General features: G+C 36.8%; 2 protein-coding genes across 3 annotated transcripts; both read right to left on the bottom strand.

Annotated features, from left to right (window-relative positions):
• Positions 1 to 12,207: 12,207 nt before the first annotated feature.
• Positions 12,208 to 16,113, bottom strand: LOC130433545 (uncharacterized). Of its 2 annotated transcripts, none has more exons than XM_056763459.1 (6): positions 16,000 to 16,113; positions 13,882 to 14,196; positions 13,498 to 13,797; positions 13,177 to 13,272; positions 12,957 to 13,037; positions 12,208 to 12,849 (listed from the first exon to the last, which is right to left on the bottom strand). In XM_056763459.1, exons 1-6 carry the CDS (start codon positions 16,058 to 16,060, stop codon positions 12,797 to 12,799), a joined length of 906 nt encoding a protein of 301 aa, XP_056619437.1. In that variant the 5' UTR covers positions 16,061 to 16,113; the 3' UTR covers positions 12,208 to 12,796. The 2 variants fall into 2 exon arrangements, with proteins under 2 accessions (XP_056619437.1, XP_056619438.1); XM_056763460.1 differs by having other exon boundaries at positions 12,208 to 12,846.
• A 752-nt stretch (positions 16,114 to 16,865) lies between these two features.
• Positions 16,866 to 20,942, bottom strand: LOC130433322 (uncharacterized). The gene is made up of 9 exons (XM_056763139.1): positions 20,749 to 20,942; positions 19,640 to 19,954; positions 19,256 to 19,555; positions 18,955 to 19,032; positions 18,362 to 18,439; positions 18,178 to 18,227; positions 18,020 to 18,094; positions 17,756 to 17,824; positions 16,866 to 17,663 (listed from the first exon to the last, which is right to left on the bottom strand). Exons 1-9 carry the CDS (start codon positions 20,807 to 20,809, stop codon positions 17,610 to 17,612), a joined length of 1,080 nt encoding a protein of 359 aa, XP_056619117.1. The 5' UTR covers positions 20,810 to 20,942; the 3' UTR covers positions 16,866 to 17,609.
• Between the last annotated feature and the right edge of the window lie 1,098 nt (positions 20,943 to 22,040).

Here is a 22,040-nt window from a genome sequence, read left to right as displayed (position 1 = left end):
AGCATACGCTGATTTTACTTTACCGTTTGTTCTGTATACAGATGCCAGCCATCAAGGTTTAGGCGCTGTTCTGTCACAAGCACATGATGGAAGGGAGCATGTAATTGCTTATGCTAGCCGAAGCCTCCACCCTGCGGAGAGAAATGATGCAAATTACAGTTCGTTTAAACTGGAGTTACTGGCATTGAAGTGGGCTGTAACAGAGAAATTTAAAGATTATTTGACTGGATCAAAGTTTACAGTGTTTACGGATAACAACCCTGTGGCCCATCTGCAAACAGCTAAGCTTGGGGCCGTGGAACAACGCTGGGTTGCCCAACTTGCCAGTTATGACTTTGTAGTGAAATATCGGGCGGGGCGGGAGAATGGCAATGCAGACAGTTTGTCCCGATTATCTGTGCCCCCAACAGAGCAGAACCGGGTTGCAGATGTGCAGCAGATTGACGCCAGCGGAGGTGCCACCGCTCTTGGTGCTTTGGGGATTGATGAGTGGCGAGAGGCACAACAAGGGGATGAGGATCTTCAGTTGGTGATGCAGTATGTAAGGTCTGCTGGTGTACCAACCACCCTTGAGAGAAGGGCATTACCCCTGATTGTACAACAGTTGCTTCGCCATGTGTCACGATTTACAATCCACGATGAGGTTTTGTACAAAAAGATGATTGATCCAAATACCCAAGAGTGTCAATTGCAGATTGTTTGTCCAGCTGTCAAGCAAGAGGAGGTGTGGAGGCGATATCATGAAGCACTGGCCCATGCAGGTGTTGAACGTACGCTGACCAGAGTGCGGTCCCACTTCTACTGGCCCAAGATGGAGGAGATGGTGCGAGGGCTCCATTCGGGGTGCGTTGCCTGCAGCCTGCAGAAGGGTAGGGACAGTCATAAAGCCCCCCTTAATCCCATCTCAGTGTCTTGTCCGTTAGAAGTAGTGGCTTTAGACTTTTTGTCCTTAGGAAGGCCTAATGATACCTACCAAAACATATTAGTTATGGTTGATATGTTTACACGCTACGCATGGGCAGTTCCAACGAAAGATCAGACTGCTCAGACCACAGTGAGGGCCCTTTGGACTCATGTGGTGCAGACTTTTGGTTGCCCTTTGCGTTTTCATTCAGATAGAGGGCCAAATTTTGAGTCCGAGTTGGTTCAGGAGTTTTGTCAGTTATATGGAACAACTAAGAGTCGAACGACTTCTTATCACCCTGCAGGAAATGGTAGGGTAGAACGAGTTAACCAGACATTGTTAAATATGCTCCGTACGTTGGAGCAAGAGAAACAGGATAGGTGGCCTGACTTCCTCCCTGAGCTGATGCAAGCCTACAACAACACTGTACATAGCGCCACAGGTTTCGTTCCATCCTATCTGATGTTTGGACGTACAGTGAGGATCCCTGTAGATTTGGGATTGGGTGTAGTGGTTGATCAGCAAAAGTGGGATCGAAGAGGGTGGGTCCAAGATCATTACAAAAAGTTAAAGTGGGCCTATGCTTCAGCTAAGAATAAGATGGATCATGCTGCTGAGAAAATGAAACAGACTTATGATCGTGGGGCTAAGGATGTACCTCTACTAGATGGTCAGCGAGTCTGGGTTAGGGACCGGAATAGGCAAGGTCGTGGAAAGCTGTGTGGCTGGTGGGGCCCTGTGCCCCATGTTGTAATAGGAACACTGGGAGAGACTGGTTTGGTGTATCGGGTAAGACCTGAAAAGGGAGGGAAGGAAAAGGTCCTGCATCGTAATGCACTTAAATTGTGTATTGCCTCTGAAGTGGAAGATTTAGCACCCCCTAGTACCCTTGATACCACGCCTATAGTCATGGTTCGGGATCCCGTACCATATAGTATTTGGGCTGCTCCGGCCCCTGAACCTGTAAATATGGGAAATGAGACTGTTAGACGATCTGCACGTACAAATGTTGGACAGCGACCTATTAGATATAGAGAGTGAATTGTATAACTTATGGCAGGGACTGCTTACATTTTACTGTGGGGGGGTGTTGTGGATCAAAGGTGGTGCACAATGTATTTTATATATATATATATGCATGTTCACATTATTGCTGTGTTTTCTCTTGTGTGAATTGCTGTGTTTTGCTTTGTATTGATTGCTGTGTTTTTGTTGCAAGCAGTATTCCCAAGCCACGCCTCTATCTCCTATTATTCAATTAACTAATAAGTGATCAACTTTGGGGTTGATCAGCTGTGAATGTTTCCCTATAAAAGTGCAACTACTGTGGCAGCGCTGTGTGTCCGTAACTGAAATCAACACAGCAAGAGCGAGACGAATCACGTGTGCCTGCATCGAGGAGTGAGTGTTTGTTCCACTTGCGGTGAGACAGCTTATAGCTATGAGAGCGAGTGCAGCAGAGCACACCAGTCGATGAGTCGCGGAGCACTATTGGAGTAGCAGCGTGTGAGACAGGTCGATGACCGGCTGCGAGGTACTATCGTGAAGATTGCGAAAGACTACCGTGAGGGCTGACGAGACGAGTGAAAACTGACGTGGTTCTTCTGTCGTGAATACATTGGACTGGATAGCAGGCCTGCTGTCCAGGCATGCTGTGAGTACGTTGACTTTCATCTAGCGGTGTGCCTTTTTAAATCCAGTTTGTTGCCGGTAACGGAAGAGATCGAGCTTGCTTGCAATAACTCTACTGGATGAGTGAATTTGAATCAGCCAACATTTTTAAAGGAGTCTCGAGTGAATATTCGCCTCTCTGTGGGACTGAGAGTGTATGGACGTCAGTTGCAATTCAGATGCCCAGCAGAGACTGAGTTGAACTTTGATTGTCCCTTGAGCTCGGATTTTTGGACTTTGGACTTGTTTCTTGCTTTGTCTACTTTATTTTTAAATCATTTTCCTTTAACAATTTTATTGAAATAAACTAGTTTTTGCTGTTATTTCTGAGTGTTGTTTTCCACTGTTCCATTCCCCGATAAAGAACCTGTTCTTAAAAGTGAGTTCCTGGGGTCTCTGTTTCAACTCTAGGTGGCGTAGTCGGCTACAACAAAAGTTTTGAATATAGATTTTATTAAATAGCTATCGGCCGCTGACATATAGCACCTTTATTTTAATAGTTTAAGTGTATAAAAACAGCGAGAAATGAAAGTGAGAAAAATCTTCTCTTTTTTACAATCTCAGGAGAAATCCAAAACCCTATTAGCTCAGATCTCTGCTCAGTTTGAAGAAATGCACCAGTTCCTGCGCCAAAAAGAGGATGAGGTGAAGAAACAGTTGCAAAAACAGGAGAATAAAATTACTGAATTCATGCAGAAGAACCGGTCAGTGATAGACAGAAGATTTATGGAGAGTAAAGGGAAGGAGTTTCTGCTGCAGTCTGGGCTGAAGATTGAACAACTCGATCTTTTTTTACAGGTAACATTCATAGAATATATATATCTGAATGAAGGTTGGCTATTAAAATGTATAATGGAAAGAAATACTTCTGAATTGTAGGAAAGATCCCAATTGCAGGCAGCGGTGTTTAACACAAATACTTTATTATAACAAACAAAAAACAAAAACCCACGATGGGGCAAACAATGCACGATAAACAGGCAACAAAGGAACATAAACTGACTACACAGACACTAGACTAAAACACTTGAAACGATTACAATAAATCACAGTTGATCACAGTTGATCACAGGTGAACAATGACACAACGTCATCAAGGCAGTGATGGCACAAACAACACGCGGGATACAGCGGTTACACACGCAGAATACAATGCACGAGCACTAGACAATGAACACGAGGGCTATTTAAAGGGAAACTAACAAAGGATAATTGACAAGGGAACAGGTGTAGGGGATGTAACACTGATGGGAAGGTGAACGAGACGAAAGAGCGGGAAACACAGACGAGACTCAGAGAGAGAGTATGACGATCCCTAAGGCTTTAAACCTCTCTCTGTAAAACCTAAGGCTATGGCTTGATTCCGCCCCAAGGCCAAGAATACACATGACATGATGGCGGAATCATGACAAGACTAACACTTAAACTTTTAATGATCTAACACTTACAGTACCTTTTACTGTAGTGTGAATGTAAACACATAATATGATTTGTATTATTTTAATACAGTGGTGGAATGAAAAAGGATTTCCAGTGATTGAGGGCATGAAGAACAAAGGGAGTGTGACACCAGAAGTTATCAAGTACATAAGAAACAGTGCTGCTATTAAAGGGATGCTCTACCCAAAAATAAAAATTCTGAAAACTGTAGTTTTTTTCTGTTCAACAGAACATATTTTGAGGAATTTAGGAAAGCAACCAGTTCTACGGGACCTTTGACTTACCTTTTAATTTTGCCTACTGATCTCTTTCAGTTGCTAACATGCCAAACACAACAGAACGCTTGGAGGGGCAATAATTCATGACAGAATATACATTTTTGGCTGAAGTATCCCTTTCAGAGCACAATCATATAAAAGTGTCAACATTTTTGTAGATTTTGAGTTTTTGCTGACATGACATATTGTTTCAGATATACATCTAAGGTGAAAGATCTTACTGTGGTCCCAGACACTTTCTTCCTTGGCCCGTGTGAAACTCACCTGCAGTTTTTTGTGTGGAAAGAGATGCTCGGATCCATCAAACCAGGTGAAACATTACAGATATGGATGATGGACTAACATTGATTTCCACAAATACTTGTGCTTTAAGAAAAATACATTAACTAAAATGACTTATTCTTGCATAATTAATTTTGTTATCTAATGAAATGTATGCATGTGTCTTTGCTCTAGTTCCTGAGAGTTTAACTTTGAATAATCCTGGAGATTCTTACTTAAAAGTTTCACCAGGGGGCACCAGAATCCGTCAAGCTGACAGAATGTCTGCTTTGTATAAAGACTTCAACCCTGGTACTGTTTCAGTGGAAAACTTCAAATCCGGTCAGCACTACTGGGAGGTAGAGGTTGGGGAGAAACCAGACTGGACAGTGGGGATTATGATGGGTGAAGTCAATCTGAAAACAAAGTCAGCTGAGAGTGAGATCCAACTCCACCTTAAACATAATGAAGGATTTGTCCTGTCTTGTGATGGACGGGATACTCCATTAAGTACTCGGGACAAACCAAGAAAAATAGGCTTGTATCTTGACTGTGAGAGAAAGCAGATATCTTTCTACAATGCTGACAACATGTCTAGAATGGCCCAGAGAAACTACAGCTCAAAGCAGCCCTGCTGTGTTAGTCTGGTGCCAGGACTGTACCTAAAGGGAGAGAACAGTGACTCTCTCAATGTATGCATATATGGTGCTAACACCACCAAGCTGTAAAGTGTCGGTCCAGTGATCTGGATTGTAAATCCTACAACATTCATTAAATCACCTAAATGACTTTAGAGAGTCATATCACTTTTTTAGCAACAGATGACTACAGTAGATTCATATTTGCATGCTGCTATTTGAGGGTCAATTGGTGTTTCTTTTGTTTGTAATCTACTGCTGACCTATTGTTCAATATTAATTGCAATAACACATTTAATACTTAATGCACAATGTTAAAAATAAAGGTGCAGAAGGTTCTTCACAGCAATGTCATCGAATAACCATTTTTTGTTTCACAAAGAACCATTTAGTCAAAGGTTCTTTAAAGAACCACTTCTTTCCTACCTTTTCATAATCTTCGGATGTTAAGGGTTCTTTTATGGAACAGTTTAGACAAAAAGGTGCATTGTACATATAGAAATAGATCTGAGATGATGTATCGCGTCATTATTTCCTCTCTCCTGTGAGGTGCGTTGGATAACAGCGTCTGATAAATGTCTAAATGTAAATATATCCTTAATTTAATATTAATGGTACTGATCTCATATTAACATTGTTAAACATATACATTCATTTAACAAAATATACTGGAACATTCTGAAACTTTCTCTTTCATGATTGTAAAGCCAAGTTTTAGAATAATAAAATTAGCTATATCATGTTGTGTTTTTATAAATGGAAAGAGAGGGACCGCAGGTTACATCAAGGGGATTATGCTACACTAAATGTATTGGTTTTGATAAAACATCTGCTCATTTACAGTTACATCTTGAGGGAATGAACAGTTTATCAGAAGGACAGTTTATCCTGGTTCACAGGCTCATATTGATATTTCAGATATTTCAACAGATATGATGTTAGTTTTGTCTCATACTCATGCAATCAGTAGACATCCATCAGTATACATTGCAAAGATCTTTTTATTAATATATATTTGCAGATGATATTACAACCAGAATCTGCTGTAATGTAAAACACTGGATTTATAAGTAGGCTACATTACTGTTGTTGTTATCATAAATACTGTCCTATTTACACTTTATTCTGTGCCGTTCAATGCCTGAGGCTCACATCAAGAATATCACAAAACAAAATATGTATTACTCTGTCCTTGTAGTTTTGGGGTATTTGAGTGCAAAATTTGTACATACAGTTGAAAGAAAAAGTATGTGAACCCTTTGGGCTTACTTGGATTTCTTCATAAATTGGTCATAAAATGTGTTCTGATCTTCATCTAAGTCACAACAATAGAGAAACACAGTCTGCTTAAACTAATACCGCACAAACATTATACGTTTTCATGTTTTTATTGAACACAACATGTAAACATTCATAGTGCAGGCTGCCTACCTGGGGCCCAGGTCAGGAAGGAGACATAATGGCTTAACCAACTGTCTGCTTGCCGTCTCATGCTACAGAATACACAAAATATACAACATGTAATAATCCCTTCTCACAAACAACATAAAGTAGAGACTGTGTCTGTCCCCCGGATTAGCAAACATAAGATAATGCGTAAACCTCTTGAAAGTCATTTAATAAACGTTAAACAAATCAAACATGAACAAAATACAGATAATCAACTGTTACGACTCGGATTGCTTAATATTAGATCACTCTCAAATAAAGCACTTTTTGTTAACGATATGATAACCGATCATAAAATAGACATGCACTGTTTGACAGAAACATGGCTAAAGCCAGATGATTATATTACTCTAAATGAATCCGTTCCCCAAGATTATTACTATAAACACGAGCCTCGTCTAAAAGGTAAAGGGGGAGGTGTCGCTGCATTTTACAATAACTATTTTATCACCTCTAAGAAGTATAATTTTAAATAAAATTATTTTGAAGTCATGGTGCTTCACGTATCAAAACCTAATACTAAGGACAAAACATTTTTAAAATGTATTCTAGCTATTGTATATAGGCCTCCAGGGCACCACACAGATTTTATTAAAGAATTTGGTGGGTTCTTATCAGAACTGGTACTGGCTGCAGATAGAGTCCTTGTCGTTGGTGACTTAAACATCCATGTAGATAATGACACAGATCCCCTGGGAATGGCTTTCAAAGACACTCTTAACTCCATGGGAGTTAGTCAACATGTGTCAAGACCCACTCACCTTCGTAATCATACTTTAGATTTAATACTATCTTACGGTATAAATGTGGACGATGTTAAAATCGTTCAGCTGAGTGAAGACATTTCGGATCATTATCTAATGTTATGTTTGCTTACAAACTCCTTGTTACAAATATGGTAGAATGATTACTTCAACTACCAAAGATGCATTTCTCGACACTCTGCCTGAATTGTCTCAAATATCTAGCATGAGTAAAAACGATGACGATCTTGACATTACTATTGAACATTTTAACTCTACCTCCTCGGAAACATTGGACACAGATGCTCCTCTGCGTTTAAAAAATATAAAAAATGGCAGCCCAACACCGTGGTATAATGAACACACTCAGTCTAAAGAAAGCGTCCCGTAAAATGGAGTGGAACTTTAAGAAAACTAATTAAGAGGTATTTCGTATAGCATGGAAGGATAGTACTCCAAAATACAGGAATGCCATAAAAACGTCTAGATCCGCCTACTTTTCATCACTAATAAGTGAAAACCATCACAACCCTAGGTTTTTATTTAACACCGTGTCTAAATTAACAAAAAATAAGTCATCAGCGACTTCAGATTCTGATTATCAGCATAACAGTGATGAATTTATGAACTACTTCACTAGTAAAATCCAAGATATTAGAGAAAAAATTATAACAATGCAACCAGAAGTGAAACCCGCTGAACAAACTAACTACAGCCCCCCTAAGGAGAAATTGCAATTATTTTCTACTGTAGATCACGATGAACTCTCTAAAATCATTAGATCATCCAAATCAACAACATGCGTGCTAGACCCAATACCTACAAAACTACTGAAAGAAATGCTCCAGGAAATTATAGATCCTCTTCTTAGTGTTATTAACTCATCTCTGACAATAGGACATGTGCCTAAACAATTTAAGGTGGCTGTTATAAGGCCCCTTGTCAAAAAAACCAAACTCGAACCAAGAGAACTAGGGAATTACAGGCCTATATCGAATTTCCCTCTTATATCTAAAGTTCTTGAAAAAGTAGTTTCAACTCAGTTATGCTCCTTCCTCCAAAGGATTGACATTAATAAAGAATTCCAGTCTGGATTTCGAGCATGTCACAGTACAGAGACTGTTTTGATCAGAGTTACAAATGATCTGCTTTTAGCGTCTGACCGTGGCTGTATTTCGTTATTGGGGCTGCTAGACCTTAGTGCTGCATTTGACACCATTGACCACAGCACACTCCTACACAGACTCGAAAAGTACGTAAGCATTTTTTTTTGTTCCGGCGTGCTCACGTGGTAAAGTGACCACAAGTCCATACCCTCTATTGTCTGTGAATGTGTGTCGGTAGGTTCAGTTGGGGTCACAAAAATGTGCATGGGCAGTAACGTTGGTTTATGTCATTAACACACCTACACACCTATAGGCAGATCTTATGCTTTACAGTCGTTGTGCAGAGCAAATGATTCTTACAATGACAGACAAACAAGAATGCGCACACACACACAAACACACACAGGGTGCAGGTTTGTCATTTCCGGAAACCAACCGCTCAAAACTAACAGCACACAGTTACCCGGATGCAGCAAGTCATTTTGACAGGTTTTTTGACAAATTAAATATAACTACTTCTTTCAATAACATAGCCTATTACATTATATTTACAAATGATTATACCAAATTGCCTGTTTGTGACATTTGAACGTCGTTTTTCACCTCAAAACCGAAAACTCTGCATTCGTTTAAAATGAGCTAACGCTGTCGGAAATTATTTCTACAATAATATCCGGCTGCCTGTACATGATCTCTTACATATACCACTTAAAGTGGTTCACCTATATGATTAAGAGCCATTCTCCAATTTTAGTGCTATAGCACCATTTTGTTTATTTAGTTTTTTTTTATGACCAGAACAAAGTATTTGCACCGTCCTGTCAAACAGCTCATCCATTGGTTTCTAACTTCCCATCATCACCAGCTTCATTCACAACACTATGATACCATCATAGGCTACAGCAGTGCAAGTATTTCCAGTTAGTCATAGGGGGGAAATGTTAAACAAGTTTTCTAACCCTTGTACAATTAACATTTTCTCCACTGCTATTTTCAAGTTTATGTTATTAAAAGTAGATCAATGACAAATTCTGGTTCTTCCAGTTCCTTTAATTAGGTTTCTGCATTAAGTCTGTTCATCTTAATAAGGCCTAAATTTAGCGTGTAAAAGCTATTTTAAATCTAAGCATATTGGAATCAGCCATTTACAATTATTTAAACTTTTCTGATACTACATTATGCTGCCACTGTGCGAGCAGCAGATCAACCACATGTAATCTACACCCTTCTGAATGATCAGGACTCTCTGGCACAACACAATTCAACATAAAACTGATTTATTAAACATCTTATAGCTAACTTTGGAAGGTCATATTAGAGACGAGACGAAGGTGGTTGCAAGTAAAATGACCTGGAAGGGAGCTTATTTACAGCGAATGCCAAACAAACAGTGAATTTGACATCTACGGGGAGTCCAGCTTGTGGGGGTTTTCTCCCAGTGTGGCTAGTGCGGGCCCGTTAATTTGTGGGCTGAATGTCCTCCTCATGGTCGGTCATCATGCAATGAAGTTATACAAGGTACCGTGTGCATCTCTGAGCTGCAGGTGTTGATGACCGGCAGGTGTGGGGGTGATTGTCTCCGTTTCCACGACGACGCTGATTGAGAGATGGGAGACTCCCCACACTTGTCGGTCAGTTTTGGTACAGGTAGGTTGTTCTTGGCTTCTGTGCTTAAAGAGTTTGTTGTGAACTTGTAAACTGTTTCTTGATATACAACCAGTGTTGGGTAAGTTACACTGAAAAGGTAATTAATTACTAGTTACTCATTACATATTCAATAGTGTAATTAGATTACTGTCCAAATTACTCTGTCCAAAAAGTATTTATTAACTCATTACTAATTACTTTCTATATCCTACATCGACCTTGATTAGTTAAGTGATTCAAGGATAGACATGAAACGGCTTATTGAATTCATTCAAATAAATAATATTATTAACTGACCAAAGTATTACAAATGTGAGAATTATACATTAAAGCACAGATTTTAAAGTAAGACTTTCAATTTGATGTCAATTACACTATTGGACACGCATATATTTCACAAAGTATTTAGTTTAATTACATCAAAAGTAACTGTAATTAAATTACAGAAAACATATGAGTAATCCCTTACTTTACTTTTTCAAGGGAAAAGTAGTTAAATTACGTAACTAATTACTTAGTAACTAGTTACACCCAACACTGTATACAACACTGTTGATTAACTGTTGACACAAGTTCACATTTCTAAACATTTCGAGGAAATTCCACCTATTAGTCTAAATTATTAAATGTATCTAGATGGTGAGAAAAAGTGTGTGCTGAAATGTTAAGTTCATCAGTGTGTTTTTTTTAAATAACCGCAAAAAAGTAATACTGTGTGAATTAAATGATGAACATAAACAATGACATTTATAAACAAATAACGTCATATTTTTTTGCTTTGCTCAACAAACTTATATTATTTACATTGTTATGGCACTAATACTGATACCAACAATAACAGCAACAACAAAAATGTGTGTTCTGCTAGTCTCTTGGAACTATAATGTTTCTTCTCTTGCTTGGTTCTTGTAGTTTGGGTCTTTAATTACTTTAATATTTTAACATGTTTATCATGAGCTGATTTTTTAAAGTTGCTTTCAGCACAGTTGCTTGACAGGCGTCAGTTTTTCAGCAGATCTTTAAGAAACAGGTCAGTAGAGAGCTGAGATCCTTTAGGGTGTGAAACATGAGAATGTACAGCTTGAGAACTAACACCTTTTGACCATTTCCATGCTATCATATTGCTGAATAAAAGCACTTTGTTGACTGTTCACACAAGTCTTGCTCTTAATAAAGGACAACCAGTGGAACAAAACATGAAAAAATGGAAAAGCTGTATAAAACACGTGATATTTAGGGCTTTTATTTAGTTATTTATATAGGCTTTTTAATAACATCCTCTCGTCCCTCCACCTTCGCATCTCTAGATGCTGACACTGCCACCGAGACGTTATGCTCAACAATTACTGTATATACTATCTTTGTGCCTTTGCCTCAGTAAACTACTAATTTGTTGCTTATTAATAGTTAGTAAGGTAGTTGTTAGGTTTAGGTATTAGGAAGAATTAGGGAAGTAGAATATGGTCATATTGAATATGTGCTTTATATGTACTAATAAACAGCCAATATGTTAAAAATAGGCATCTAATAAGCAACTTAATAGTGTGAATTGTTCCCTATACTAAAGTATTACAAAAAAGTCAGCTTCCATGTCTGGCTTAATGCTTTTTTTTCATTCAAGGATTTCTCTGAGGCAAAAACAATTAGTAAAGGATTTCTTTAAGAACGTTGCGAATCTGGACCCCTACTCATAAGCATTTTCCGACTTTTCTGTCAAAACACAGCAATGGAGAAGTGGTTAATATAGTTACATACTGAACTTAATCCTTTAAATATACCACAAATGTAACATTACAGCAACTGAAGATTTAATTAAGGACAATATTTATATGTAAATTATGTGTCATTCGTTATACTGTGGCTAAACAGTTGTACAAAAATGTTTACTGTGTAAATGTGTGAAAGAAATGTCTTCTGTACAGTATTGTAATTCTTTGTTACTTGTAATCTGCATGTCTGTATGACTGCCATGTTGGTCGGAACTGCAGTTTTTCACCTACTGTTGCACTTTTGTGTATGGTTGAGAGACGATTAAGGGATTCGATTTCACAACACAGGAAGCGAAAAAGCTACACTAAATGTGAAACATTTATTTTAGATAAACATGATAGCATCCTCTCAACAACGAGCATAAAATCACACCATTCAACGCATCATATAAATGCCTCGAAACGTTGTGAAAACGTAACTATTATTTTCACGTGTTTCCTATTAGTATCCTTTTCTGTTCCAAATTGACCAAACCAATGACCAACCTACACTATTCCTCTTTACAGTAAATTATTTTTATATTTCAGGACATTATTTTGGTCGGTTGTATTAACTGAGGCATATGCCAATACAATGAAAAAAAACTTTCAAAGGAATCCAACAATTTACAATTACATCTACATATAGCTTAATAAATCAGTTTAATCCAGAAGTCTTTTAGCCAATAAAGTGGAATCTCCACAAACAATGTTGTACTCAAGTTAAGAGGCATATTTAAGAAAATAATTAGTAATGGTGCAAAGTCAAAAACAAAGATCACTAGAGATCATTTAAACTGTAAAGTAGATCAGTGAAAACGCTTTTAAAAATTGTATGCAAACACCTATAAAATCCTTTAATTAAATCTTTCTGAAAACTAACTGTAATCTTTTGTCTATTGTTCGTAATTTTATATAGTTGATATCACTGTGTCTTCTGGGTGAGCATTCCTTCTGTTTCCTGCTGTAAAAACACAATAAATTGAGAAACCTCTGAAAATTTTAAGCACCATTTCAAACTATTGCAGCTCAATATGAATCATCAGATTTGTATGATGAACGAAAACTCACAAGCTCTTCTTGCACAGATGATCTGGAGAAAAATCACAGTTGGAGCCGCAAATACTGAGATCTGAACAATCACTACAATCACTAAGACAGAAACATTTACAGAGATAACTGTAAATAACAGCATTAAATCCATAATACTATTACTTAAAGATCAAATTAATTGTTCAAAACAATGAAGCATACATCAGTATAAATGAACTGCAGTAATATCACTTCATACCTCTGTATAATGACACACAAATCTTACTGCCTTCAGTTTCTGATGCGTTTGTTGTTGCCTTGTTTATGGTTGTGACTGGAATCACTGTGTTTGAACCTGTTGAAGATGAATATTCAGTATACTATATAACCAACATATTTCATGTATTAAATATTTTTATCAATAGAACAACATTAGAAATATTTGTTCTCATGTCTGCAGTCACTTTGAATTCTGTCACAGGTAAAGAACATAAACACAACATCAACAATTTTCCTTAAGGATTAATCTTGAACATGTTGTCATGTTCTACAAATTATTTGTGAAATGTCGATTTCTTACCTGTAAACCTGACAGTATAACTGGCTGTGGTCTTAGTCTCTTTCCTCATTTTAAGCAGACATCTCCACTCTGTGTTGTTGTCTTCATTCAGAAGTTTTGTAGTCAGAGTGCTGATACACTGTCCTGGTAACAATATCTGATATCTGAAGTCTTTGTGCAGATTAACACCAGCCTGATTCACCCAAACCAGCTGAAATCCTTCAGTACGAAACAAAGTATCACAAGAGTTTTCATGTGAAAACAACTGACAGGAGAGAGTCACAGAGCTGCCTGATCTCATCTCATTCTGTGTGGATGAGACTGAAAGAGAAAAATGATAGATATGGCATAAATAAGATGTCACTGTTTACATATGAAAATAAATAAACAAATTAAAACACTGACCATGAAGAACATGTAGTGAAACACTTTTATCAGTTCCATATGGCGTATCATACACAAATTGTTGGCAGGTGTACATTCCATGATCTTCTTCTGATGTTTTATAGATGTTCAGAGAGCAGTCAGACCCCAGACTCAGTCTCTCATGTCTCTTTATGTTATTCTTCTTTTTTCCTTTAGCAAACAGTTCTACTGCACTTGATCTGATATTTTGGTTGTAGTTCCATACAGTTGAGGTGCAGCCAGATAAAGCATTATCGCAGGGCAGAGAGACATCTTCACCTGAACTACTGAACACATCCCTGTTTCCAGTCGTACCTGAATCAAAGTAGATATGGATGATTCTTAGCCAACGAGTTGGCGCGTATGGTTGTGTTAATTTGGTAATGTGTTGTAATGTTATGCATACGGGACCGAAGGCACTGAGCACACATTAACAGTGTGAGCAATCGTGGCCTAATGGTTAGAGAGTCAGACTCGTGACCAGAAGGTTGCAGATTCAATTCTCAGGGCCGGCGGGTGACCACTGAGGTGCCCTTGAGCTTCAGTGATAGCTGCCCATTGCTCCGGGTGAATGTGTGTTGACGACTTGCAGTCAGGCACATGAACACATAGACATCAAAGGGGGCATGAGCCCCGGCTCTTTTCTTCCTTGAGAAAAGCTGCCCTTTTTCTGGGGATTATTTCATGAATATACCAAACGTATATATGTGTGTGCGTTTTTCTGTTTGCGCACAGTTTTAAAGGTGTGATGAACCGGGGTTATTTGTTGTTTTGTACTGGTAATACTAGTACCAGGTAATACCAGGTAATACTAATCTCGTGCGAATAGTTCTCAGGGCACATCAAGCGATCTCTAACAAAGCAATAGAGATGCATAGTACAAAAATGTTTTACTCACATAAGATTGCTGCACCATTCCTATCGGATCCAATAATGACAGCGCAGCACTGCTTTTTAACCTTTTTGCCTTGTTCACGAAGGAATCCTCGTAGAAATTAAACGAACAAACGTTCCATGTTTTTCCCACATGAGCTTTAAAAATAAACTTTAATCATGCATTCCTAATTCAGAATCCGAAGGAAGGTTCTGCAGCAACTGTATTCTTCCACAACCAGGGATGGCACAATATTTACCTATCTATAACCCCATGTTTGTTTATTGCTTGCTCGCTCTATCTGGTTACGCGCCACTTCTGTGACTTCAGAATTGTCATGCGCGAATCAGTGGGCGGGGCTTTAGAAGTAGTCGTTGATATTCTTTCTATGTGGAGGCGGTGTTCAACCTATCAATGTCGTCTTAGATATGTGCATTCCAGAACCCGGCCTGGTGTCAATAACAGATGTAATCTCAGTAACAAGGGTATTTTATAAGTATTTTCCCTCTAAATGTATCCAAATATGCATATAGCTGTTTTGGTCATTTAAAAGAAATCTATTAACATGTACAATTTTATCACACTTTCAATAATTTTGATATAGCACATTTTAACCATTTTATTGAGTGTGGGGCAATCACATAAACAGTGAAGTGTGTTACTACGCATGAATGTACTAAATTACCAACATTGTGATCTTGATAACTTGATAATTTCAGTGATTTTATTCAGTTTTTTTTCTTTAACATGCCACTACTGTAGCTCATTCAATTCAATAACAGACTAGTTCCTGATTTTTACTTCTTCATTTACGTCTTTAAATCCACTAGATGATAAGTTTATAACCAGAATCAACCTTGGTAAAGTCATGAAGATACATCAACATGTCATGAACTAACATGAGTAAACAGCTAGTTAATATTGAACTAATCATCACGGGCCCCTTCAAGTAAAGTCATGACATAAATATGCATTAACATGATATCATGGGGTGTTAATGCATGTACTAACATGCATTAACATGAAGTTAGTATACATGTTACTAACATGGGGAGTATTAACACATGACTCCTCATGACTCCATTAGGTTAGCCCTTTATTAATTCTTGATTACTTCATTTCTTCATTCATTATTAGTTCATGTGGAAGTAAATATTCATTCAGATATTAGTACATGATTATTCATGATCCCTTATTGTAAAGTGTTAGCAATAAATGTAATGTATATATCCAGATTACTTTACCTGTAAGAAAAGAAGAGAGAATCACTTGTCCCAGGAAACACATTTGACAGATACCAGCCATTTTATGCTTCTCAACATATGTTGGCGTATTTAAGAGATCTTCAGTTCTTCCTGTCTTGGTTTACTTCCTGTCTTGGGACTATTACTGCTAAATGCTTTTTAGTGAGTGATACTGCAGTTCTCCTCACAAACAGTTCTTTCGAACACTCACTTCAATAACACACTAATAACACACTATGGTGTTGTTTAGATTACATCAGATATGAATACTTATAGAAATACTACAGCAAATACAATGCACACAACTCTGACACAGAAACTGAACGGTTTCAATCTAACACTAAACATTTTATGGACACTAAACATTGCATACCTTTAAGAAGAGGATTCATGAATGTCAGTAAATATACACTCAAAAATATCTGTAAAAATAGGGCACAATATACTGTATTAATATGAAGGAATTTCCGTATTCATTTTTAACAGTTGTTTTACCTGTATTTTACATTTCGCACTGCAAGAAAGTATAATCTTATAACATTGTTATGGTTTAATAGCTGTGTTCTCATTTGAGTTTGCTTTATGAAATAAATGAAATAGTTTCTAGAATGAGTCACAGTCTAAACTGGGTTCAGAAATGACCAATAATCTGCGTGGGTTGAATTTGTGATATCAAACTGAGTGGGTTCTTACACTGTTGCAACATTTAAATGGCAAATATAAAAAAAACTTTAACAAAGATAATACAAAATGATGTCAAGAATGTACATTTAAAAATGCTTTTAAACATTAGCAAATCTAATCTAAGGCATTATATAGGCGAAAAAACAAGTTCTGTGTTCAATAAAAAAACAGGAAAACCTTAATTTAACTAGTTTTTCATACTTTATTGTTACAGATTGACCAGCAGCGTGACATACTCAGACCATAAGCACATTTACAAATATTTTGTAGGGTCCAAATTTGAAGTGTTGTTCCTGTTTACAGCTTTGAAAATGTATAAAGCTGGGCTCAGGATACAGGATTTTTTTTAATCCTGACCGATTAAGAAATCTGGACACGTTCTCTGACAGATTCTCTTATTTAAAGTCGTGGTTCTTGATCATCAGTGGCCAATAGCATTGTAATATAGATTTGACACAAATCGTTTAGTCCAAACACAACGGTGGCAACCACAGTACAATACGATTTCGTTCACATGTTGACGCAGGGTAGAGATAATACGGGCATTAGAAAGACTGTAGAAAGAGCGATGTCTTATTTATTACATCAAATAAAAGGTCTGTGGATTTTAAGTATAAAAAGATGTATAAGTCAGGCAGCAGCTAGGACCTGCGTTAATATTATAGTAAAAAAGGTTTGTACGCAATGTTTTGCATGCTTAATGAATGAATTAATAATGTTTTACCGTCACAGATTGTCTAACAGATATCTTGCTTTGTGCCACACGCACAGTGTAATGACACATTGATAATATTTGATAGGATTTGTGTTAAAGTTTACTGTTATGCATTAAATATTTAGAAAATGTTACAGAATATGTGGAAACGTGTTTTAGGATATGTGTGACTTGAGATCTGAAAACCAGTCAAAATTACAACTGTTATAGCTTAATTCTTTGCTCTGTTGATGGTGGCATATGTCACATTATCATCACAAGGAACCTGAAAGGATACAACAGGTATAGAATTACTTTGAAGTCTTTACATAGAGATGTTATGTAGTATAACAAATGAATGTGATGTTTACTACTTACACTGTTCTTTATCATTTGCTGTTTACAGGAAGCAGTAACCTCACAATAAGTCACATCATTTGTTTGCTCCTAACATCAACAAAAAACATGTTCAATGAAGTTTGTGTTTTTTGCCTATTTTACCTGTTAACATTAATAATCAGATGCTTATTGTAATTCATATGGCAGCCAATAAAATCACAGGATGGATAACAGGAAACCAACCACAAATACATTTCCAATTTTAAAATAGAATCTTGAGTTTTTTTCATTTTGTTTACTCACGTTGGTGCTTAGAGTAGGGAGGCTGGAAATGTTGATTGTTTCATATGTCCCATTATATTCATTCTTATCATTAACCTTGAGACATAAACATTTAGAACTGCATGATACATACAGTGCTTCATTGAACTTTAAAGACGATATTTAAATACAGTACAAACCATTGGCATTACTGAACTCCCCACAGAGCTGGATGTGCCCTCTCTATTATCTGCAAAAAATAGTTTTTTTTTATTCTTTTTTTTGTTTATTTGTAAAATGAGCATCCATGTGCCTACAACACATACAATTTAAAACAATGTGGTTGCTAAAGTGTTTGTCACAGTGAAGAATATGTAAACTCACTAGCCCTTTTTTTAAAGATCACCCACAGAACAGCAGCAGCAAGAACAACAGCTAAAGCAGCGATCCCAAGATAAATCACTGAGAGAGGAAGAAAAGACATTACAATCACGGGGAGACATGAAAAATACTTATTTACACGGATCTGAGAAATGCGTATAATTAGATTTTTCATATATTGTATATCTGAACTTCTTTTGCCACCTTAAGTAACTCAATTTGACAGCATTTTGCTTTCTGTTCTGCTAGTTTTGTGGCACTGAAAATAAAGCATATTCTAACATGAAAGGCTTGTAGGCCTACATTTACTTTTATTTTTGCTTTCCTGTTCTACAACTGGAAGTGTGTGTTACTAGCAACACCATGTTTCAATCTCCAGTGAATGCGTCTACTGATAAAACAATATATGCGCACCTTAAGTCGTAAGTGCAAAGTCCAGTAACAAAACTCTGCAGATCAAGTTTATGATCAACATTACTGTATATTTCTCTTCATGTTTAGAGAAGAATCAGAAAAAAATGTAGATACTCAAAGAAAACCGCTTTATGGGAGCCACAGCAAACCAGTGAAATGAGGAAGAGGATGATATACTTTACCTGGTGTAGAATTATTTGATTTGTCTGAAGGCGAGGTACCTTCAAAGCTTGTGTTGATGTCTGGATTTGGTGTTGTCCCTGTATTAGCCGGAGATATAGAAGATGAATGTTAGTTTAGATTTATCATACTGTTTGAACAATACTTTACAATGCTCAGCTACTTCATCATTATTTATAGCTGCAATTGTTGGATGAAGCAATGCTTTGGGGCACAGATTTTTTTAAAAATCAAATATACCACTTTTATGTGGTATTTGAAACGTTCTTCTAAAATTGATTTTCATAGTGTTGATTTTCTTACCTCCAAACCTGACAGTATAACTGGCTCTGGTCTTAGTCTCTTTCCTCATTTTAAGCAGACATCTCCACTCTTTGTTGTTGTCTTCATTCAGAAGTTTTGTAGTCAGAGTGCTGATACACTGTCCTTGTGACAATATCTGATATCTGGAGTCTGTGTGCAGATTAACACCAGCCTGATTCACCCAAACCAGCTGAAATCCTTCAGTACGAAACAAAGTATCACAAGAGTTTTCATGTGAAAACAACTGACAGGAGAGAGTCACAGAGCTGCCTGATCTCATCTCATTCTGTGTGGATGAGACTGAAGGAGAAAAATGATAGATATGGCATAAATAAGATGTCAATGTTTACATATGAAAATAAATAAACAAATTAAAACACTGACCATGAAGAACATGTAGTGAAACACTTGTATCAGTTCCATATGGCGTATCATTCAAAAATTGTTGGCAGGTGTACATTCCATTATCTTCTTCTGATGTTTTATAGATGTTCAGAGAGCAGTCAGTACCCAAACTCAGTCTCTCATGTCTCTTTATGTTATTCTTCTTTTTTCCTTTAGCAAACAGTTCTACTGCACTTAATCTGATATTTTGGTTGTAGTTCCATGTAGTTGAGGTGCAACCAGAAAGAGCATTATAGCAGGGCAGAGAGACATCTTCACCTGAACTACTGAACACATCCCTGTTTCCAGTCATTCCTATACAGGAGAAATGAAAGTTCATTATGATCATACAGTAAACATATCGATACCGTGTACACAAAAAAAGCTGTTGAACTAACTTAATTAAACTAAGGAAAACTTTTCCAATATGATTTACATTTCTCCAACACAATCTAATTTGTTTGAAACGGTTCTTTATAATCTTGTTGTATGAACTTTTAGGGAAAAAATGTAGTAGTCTTAATTAAATTAATTTGTGTCAAATACATGCATATTTTACATAAAACCAATATAAAACACCTAATTTTATCGAACAGATTATTTAATGAAAGTACTCAAGAATGTTTTTTTATATTATACATTTTTAAGGTCAATTAGACAGTACTTCATTAAACTTCATTAAGACATTAAATTAATAAAACTCAACAGAAATGCAAATATCAAATTGTATCCGCCCACAACCTAGCCAAAGGCAACAAACTCTTCAAAACCTTAAAGAGAAATGAACATTAAACACAAACAAGTCTTTTTTTGCTGAAAAATGCATAAAATTACACATATTTAAGATAATAGCTCTCAAAATGCAGTTAAATGCCAAGTATGCTTGGAAATATAAGCCCTCTGCAAAATTGTAACTGTTTTATGTTAACACAACACAACTCCTTTATGTTGTCCCAACATGGATGGATTCAGTTATATGGCTAAACATAAAAAAATCACGTCGATGATCTTATACGGAGCATCTGCATCAAATTCATCAGTGCTTTCAGGTATAATACAGTAAGTACTAAACATCACATGACTCTTAGTCTTACACAAATTGTGTATACCTGTAAGAAGAGAAGAAAGAATCATCAGTCCCAGCAAACGTACTTGACAGATATCAGCCATTTTCCGTATCTCAACGTTTCTCTTTTATTTCTGGACACACCTCGTCCTTCAAACATATTCACTTGTCTCTGTTGATTTATTTCTGTTCAGAGGGTTTAAGACCTGCTATTCAGTGAGAGAAAAGGAGGAAGTGATGCATCACGTGTCTTTTGTGAACAGCCACTAATTTCACCACTTTTTGTCATCGATTCATAAAGTTGCTTTTTGCAGTTATTTTATAATTATTTCAGGAACAATCCATTCTTAACAACTTGGACAGGCATCGCTTTCATAGCTTAGACGTTTATGTTACAGGTCAATATTGGGTTGAGAGCTGCTGGTTGATATTGTGAAACTTCAAGGTTTTGCGTGAGAAAAGGTTTTAACCACACTGACTCAGCCCACTAGAATCAACTTTTAGCTCAGTTTAGACCTCCTGGTTAAAGGGAAAGTTCACCATTTACTTACCCTCGGGTTGTTTCAAACATGTATACCATTTGAAACTCACATAAATGGATTGCTTTCAAAGGTTAAAATCGGTTTTCTTTATCGCAATAAATTTTCTTTTACATATTCTTCTAAACAACTCTTGGTTAAAACGACAGTGCTTCCCATTTTGGAGTACGGTGATATAATTGACATGTCTGCTTCAAAAACTAGATGTTATTTATCATGCTGCAATCCGCTTTGTAACTGGAGCTTCTTTTAACACTCCTCATTGTCATCTATATCTATCACTGAATTGGTAGTATGACTGTGGTAGTTTCCAATACACATTAGTAGCGAATCAACTTGTATCTTGTCTTGAAAGTATTTTAAAATATTAAATAAACATCTCTCTAAAGAAAGATATTAGAAGTGTTTTGTAATCCCTTCATCTCTGGGTGGTCAATTAACTTAATTAATGTGCTGTTTTTGCTCTCTGTAAATCTAGGACCACTTACAAACACGCACGAGGATGTTATGAGACAAAAAGAGCATGTTATGGCACTTTTCTGGTGATTTGCTTAGCAGCTGTGTTTCTATATCAAAGTGTCTGTACAGTTTTTACTATAAGCTGCATTTTCTTCTTTTAGTAATGTTTGATTAGAATAGCAGCCTAAAATTCATGACATCAACTTTTTAAAAATGGGAACTTTGTTAGACACGGTAAAAGCCAACAATGAACATTAAATGATTTGTTTTAAAAGAAAGTTCAAGAGAAATTCTAAGATAACTTTTTAGTCTAAACAACTAAACTCTCACCCTCTGA

This window comes from Triplophysa dalaica, chromosome 12 (assembly GCF_015846415.1).
Source record: "Triplophysa dalaica isolate WHDGS20190420 chromosome 12, ASM1584641v1, whole genome shotgun sequence".
Lineage (NCBI taxonomy): Eukaryota > Metazoa > Chordata > Actinopteri > Cypriniformes > Nemacheilidae > Triplophysa > Triplophysa dalaica.
Note: the sequence above shows the minus strand (reverse complement) of the source record. Positions and strands in the feature narration are given on the sequence as shown.

Bases quoted from the DNA above. Each gene is read 5' to 3' on its own strand.
- LOC130433545 (XM_056763459.1), bottom strand. From the start codon at position 16,060: ATGGCTGGTATCTGTCAAATGTGTTTCCTGGGACAAGTGATTCTCTCT. The intron at 13,798-13,881 runs GTCAGTGTTTTA...TTTCTCTTTCAG, and splicing joins TTCACTACATGTTCTTCATG to TCTCATCCACACAGAATGAG. The intron at 13,038-13,176 runs GTATGAAGTGAT...TTTCTGTCTTAG, and splicing joins TTGTGTGTCATTATACAGAG to TGATTGTAGTGATTGTTCAG.
- LOC130433322 (XM_056763139.1), bottom strand. From the start codon at position 20,809: ATGGCTGATATCTGTCAAGTACGTTTGCTGGGACTGATGATTCTTTCT. The intron at 18,095-18,177 runs GTTTGTACTGTA...TTATGTCTCAAG, and splicing joins GGAGTTCAGTAATGCCAATG to GTTAATGATAAGAATGAATA. The intron at 17,825-18,019 runs GTGAGTAAACAA...TGTTGATGTTAG, and splicing joins TCCCTACTCTAAGCACCAAC to GAGCAAACAAATGATGTGAC.